At 63.8% G+C, this 5,353-nt stretch overlaps 1 protein-coding gene across 1 annotated transcript; it reads right to left on the bottom strand.

Annotated features, from left to right (window-relative positions):
- Positions 1-317: 317 nt before the first annotated feature.
- On the bottom strand, positions 318-2,796 carry Nkx1-2 (NK1 homeobox 2). The gene is given in 3 exon segments (XM_048338066.1): positions 318-871; positions 874-1,020; positions 2,580-2,796. Coding segments are annotated over 3 exon segments (918 nt in total).
- Positions 2,797-5,353: the final 2,557 nt, after the last annotated feature.

The raw sequence follows: 5,353 nt of genomic DNA, 5'->3' as shown, positions 1-5,353 counted from the left end.
AGGAATGAGAAGGCCCTTGAACGGAAGCAAATTGGCGGGATGTGGCGAGCATTGGAGACAGCCTGGTCTCGGGCTGGGGACACCGCCTGGGCCGCGTGGAGGCGCGCGTGGCCCCCGGCGTCCGGCGGGTCGGCGGGTGGGGGGGGGGGGTCGGTGGCTTCTCCTCGCCCCCTGGCGGTGTCGCCGGCGGCGGAGAGGAGCAGGGACCGGGAGGGAGGCGGCCCCCGTGCGCCTGCGCCCCTCGGGGCAGAGGGGTGCCCGGGACCAGGCCAGCCACTCGCGATCCGGACGACGCGGGGTCCCCCGGGGCTCCGAGTTCATAGGTGCGGGGCGTAGAAGGGGGTCAAGTAGGAGGCCCCGAGAAAGGGCGCGAAGGGGGGCGCGGCGGCGGCGGCGGCGCTCAGCGGGAAGGAGGCGGCGGGGAAGAGGACGCTGGGCGCGGAGTAGGGGGGGAAAGTCTGGAAGGGGAGCGCTCCGGGGCCGGGCGGGCCGGGGCTGCTCCCCGCGCCTCCGCCGCCGCCGCACGTGCCCGCCGCCCCGGCGGGCTGGGGCGCGCCGCCCCCGGCCTGCGGCGCCGCGCCGTCGGCGCCCGGGTTCTGCTTCTTCCACTTGGTCCTGCGGTTCTGGAACCAGATCTTCACCTGCGTCTCGGTGAGGCTGAGCGACAGCGCCAGGTTCAGGCGCTCGCACACCGACAGGTAGCGCGTGGCCCGGAACTTGTTCTCCAGGGCCACCAGCTGCTCGTAGGTGAAGGCGGTGCGCGCGCGCCGGGGCTTGGCACCGCTGGGCTCGGCGCGTCGGCGCCGGGGTCGCGGGGAGCCCGGGGAGGCGGGGGGGCCGCCCTCGCCCCCGCGCCTCGCGCCCCAGCCCCAGCCGCCGCCCGGGCCTCCGGGGACCGCGCGGGGCCCGGCTGCTCGCGCTCGGGACGCCGCGCCCGCCCGGACTCGTCCGCGTCCTCCTCGTCTTCGGCCTCGGAGCCCTCCAGCGGGGACGCGGGGCCCGCGCCACGGCCCGCGGCATCTAGGAGAAGAAGGGGGGCGGTGACTAGACGTCCGCAAACCTCCGGGTCGGTCCGGATCCCGGAATCTGCCGTCCTCCCCAGAATCGTGCAGCCTCCCCAGCCAAAACCCCATCACCAGCTCCGTCCTGCCCCGCGCTGCCCCGCGCCCCACCCCACCCCGCCCGGGCCGCGCGAGCGGGGGGCTACGCGGTACACGCCGGGCGCCCCGCGGCGAGAAGGAATAGCGACCGTACGGGGTGGGGGGAGGGGAGGGGGCGGGGGAGAGGCACGCGGGACGGGGTGGGGGGAAGGGGACGAGCCAGGAGACGGTGTCGTGCCGCCCCGGGCCCCCCAGAAACCTATTTTGATGTGGGACTCCGAGCAATTAAGAAAGAAGTTATTAAACTCGCCGCGCCCCTCCCGCCCTAAAGTGGGATCCCCCCCCCCCCCCGCCTTCCCATCTCCTCTCCCCTGCCGTGTTAATAGAGTTTCAGATTTGCGCGGGGCCGGATCGATAGATGTCATCTATTAAAGGTAAGTTTTAATCGAACAATATTAGGATCAGACAGGGAAAGGGGGTTTGAAGTCGGTACCTGCAAGCTGCGGGCAGGAGATATGCGGGCGCCAGTAATAGAATATCGATCACGGGGCGGGTGGGGGGGCGCCGGGAGCGCCGCCCCTCCCGGAGACTCCCGGAACAATTACCAGGCCCGCCACCCCGGGCCCCGGCTCGGCCACCAGAGGCTCCCGGCCCCCCCCCCCCCGCCCCCGAACCCGGCTTGGGGAGGACGGAGCCGGGGGCGCACGACGCTGCACCCAGCAGCTCCGGACACCTGAGCCGAGCACCCTGGGGGTCCCCCCGCAGGGAATCTCCAGCCCACGCCCCTCCTCTCTCCCCTCCCCCAGTCCCGGTTTGGGTTTGTTTTTTTTTAAATCTTCCAGCCACGAACTGTCCGGGACGCTCCCTCGGGGATCCGTCCACGGTAGGGCGAAGTCACAACGGGTCTCAGACCGAGCACCCCGTCTCCCATTCGCCTGGCCCAACCCCCACCCCCACCCCCGCCCGTCCACGGGGGGGGGTCACCGGGGCGAGCGGGCAGAGGCTTGGGGCCTTTGCGGGTGTCTCCCAGCGCTGAGGAACGGGCACCTGACGTGGTTCCTCATCCCCATCCCCATCCCGGGCACCGCTCTGGCCGGAGCTTCCGCACCCCTAAACCCGGGGTGATGCTGATGGCGACGGCAAGGCTGCGCTTCCTTTATTCAGCCCGTGGAGTGAGCGCGGAGGACCCGTTGGGTGAGGGAGCCAGGCCGGGTGGGGGCTTCCACTTGGAGCGAGTCCGAGTGGTGGCATTTGCACACTTGGGTGTGCAGGGATGGGGCGCCCGGGGCAGTCCCTGCCTTCCCCCCCCCCCGCTGAGCGCCTCCTGGGAGCCTCCCCCCGCCCCCCCCCCCCCGGGCTTCCCTCGCTGCACACCTGCGCCCGTGCGCCCTCGCTGCGGCCAAGGGCTCGTCACCCTCCCGACGGTTACACCCGCAGACACGGGCGATCCCCGGGGCCGGGGGCGCCCCCTGAGCTTACCAGGGGTCTCCCGCTTTCGGCTTCGGTCCCCGGGGCTGGCGTCCATCCCAGCTTCCACCTCGGCCAAACTTTTTTTCCTGGCCTCCTGGGGAGCCAGGCGCACGGCCGGCAGCGCAGCGCGGGTGAATTTCTGCGGGTCCAGGATATCCACCACGGAGAAGGAGATCTTGTGAGGGGAGGGAGCCGCCTTGGCTCCGCCGTCCGGCCAGGCCAGCATGCCGGCCGCCCGAGGCCCGGAGAGGCTGGCGGGGGCTCCGGCTCCGGGATCGCCAGGTGTCGGGTGGCTTCCGGCGGCGGCAGACCTCTATCCCAGATCCCAGTGCTCTCCGCCGAGGGAAAGTGGGGAGGGGGCCTGGAAGGCGGGGCGGGGAGAGAGCCGCGGGGGGCGGGGGGCTGCGCGCCCTCAGGCCCTCGCCACGGGGCTGGGTGAGTTTAGGGCTCTGCGCAGGGTCGGCGGGACTCGGATCAGAGGCCGCTCCACGAGCGAGGGCGCGCGCCTAACCCGCGGGGACAGCGCCACCGACCCCACGAGCTCGCACCCGACCGGCATCCCCGGGATCCTCCGGACGCTCGCGGCTCCCTCCCTCTGACTTGAATTTGCGTCCTCTCCCTGGGACACCTGCCTTTGACTTGAGGATGCCACCGAGGCCAGGCCTGGACCAATTGCATCCCGGCAATGCTGAGCGCATCTCCCGCCCCACCCGCGAACCACGGTGATAGCTTCCGATTCGTTTAAATACATCAGACGGTAAAGCCTTCGCGTCCCCACAGTTCACCGTTTACAAAGCGCTTCGGCCCCCGCGATCTCTCCTGCCGATCCGAGCGCCCCCCACCCCCCAGAGGAGGGCGTGGCCCGGCGTGCCCCACCACCGCGTTTCAAGGAGGAGAATCCAGAGGTTGACAGAGGAGCAACAGACTGTCTAGAGTTGTGGTAGTTTGCCAATGGACTCTAGGCTGGACCAAGGCTGGATTTTTTGTTTGTGGCTTGATTGGTGGGTGTTATTTTTTGCCTTCTGTCTTGGTATTTCTCACTGGAATGAAGTCTTTCTCCTTCACCCAGAGACCAAACCTGAGAGCAAAGGGAGTGGTCAGGCTCAGGGGAGGGGAGACCGTGGAGGGTAGCTGCCTAGGTTTGGGGAGACCCAGGCCACAGCCCTGAAAACCCTCTGGCCTTGAGTCCCATCAGGTTTTTGACTGCTATCCTCCCCAAGAAGGAAAAGATTAGAAGATGCTCACTGGTCTGAGTTAAGATCAGGGAAGAAGGGCTGGGAATGTGGCTTAGCAGTAGAGTGATTGCCCACCGTGCAGGGAAGCCCTGGGTTCAATTCCTCAGCACCACATAAATAGAAAAGGCCAGAAGTGGTGCTGTGGCTCAAGTGGCAGAGTGCTAGCCTTGAGCAAAAAGAAGCCAGGGACAGTGCTCAGGCCCTGAGTCCAAGACTGGGGGGGGGGGGGGCGGGGGGGCGGGGGAAGGGAAGAGAAATTAAAGTGGGCCCCATCTGCCTTCCAGGTCTCCTAGGGTGGTAGATGTTGGGAAGCCAGAGCCACCTCACCAGAGCGAACATAACCTTTTCGTTTTGTTCTGTTTTTGTCTCCGGCAGTCTTGTTTATTTCATGGCAGTTTCAGAGGCTTTCCCTAGTCCCCTCCACCCAGAGCCTGCACCAAGGGGATGGCTTCTTCTTTCTTCCCAGCCCCATGCGGTTTCCAAACAAAGACCTAGCAATTAATATTGTCTGAGCCGATAAGAAGTAGGAAGGGGAGGAGAAGTCTTCTCTTAAAGTGCTGGGAGCTACTCATCTCATCTGTTATTGAAGAGGCGTTCTTAGAGCTCTGCTCCCAGTAGCTTTTCTCATTCAAACCTTCGGGCCCCTCCCCAAAGTAGCCACCATCTTCCCTGCAGACTTTAAAGCGCTGCCGAAATTCAAACCAGCTCCAGCCCTAGAGAGAAGATGGATTGTGCTTTTAAAGCTCAGGACAGGAAGTGGCCCGACCCAAACCCACTGGACCATCTCTGGCCAGAGGGGATGTTTCAAAGGGGGAACCCAGAGAACAGGCAATCCTGGAACAGAGAGGCAGCATCCAGAAGCCGAGCTGCTGCGGCTGAACCCTCTAGAACACACATTGGGAGTTCTTCTCTGTTTGGACAACTCTTTCTCACCTAGTTCTCACTTACTTAAAAGAAAAAGAAAATCTTTCCCTTCCCTCCCCCCCTTAGGGTTAGATTAGGGCTCCCAGCCTCCCCATGTCTTCCTCTGTCTTTCTTTCCTCTCCACTGTTGACCTCAGCCACTTCAATGTTTTCCTTCCCATATGTACCTCTATATAAATATGTCTCTATCTACCCGTCTGTCTGTCTGCCTGCCTGTCTCTCTACATCCTAAGTACAACCAATATAGATACAACCAATAACTTTGTATTATATATGTATGTTATACACACACGGGGGGAGGAGGGGAGAGATATCAATTGATTGCGCTCAGGACAGCTGGAAGCTAGATCTCCCTGAGGTTGCTCCAGAATGGGAAATACTATGTGTGGTTTCTTACCATTCCTCCTCTTACTATTTTACAGGATAGGGGAAATTAGCATGCCTGAAGGCACTTACACCCCCAAACCGGAGGGACTAGGAAGGCCTGGTTTAGCAAGAACAACTGGACTCATTGTATTACACTTGATAAATTGCCATAGGTTTTCTTTTGTATGAGTCACTTTTCCTCTGAAGTCTAGAGGTGTTAAATATAGGGGAAGGGCCACAAATGAGAGAGAATGTCAAC

The sequence above is a fragment of the Perognathus longimembris genome, chromosome 2, assembly GCF_023159225.1.
Source record: "Perognathus longimembris pacificus isolate PPM17 chromosome 2, ASM2315922v1, whole genome shotgun sequence".
NCBI lineage: Eukaryota > Metazoa > Chordata > Mammalia > Rodentia > Heteromyidae > Perognathus > Perognathus longimembris.
The sequence above is the reverse complement of the archived record's forward strand: the minus strand, read 5'-3'. Positions and strand labels throughout refer to the sequence as shown.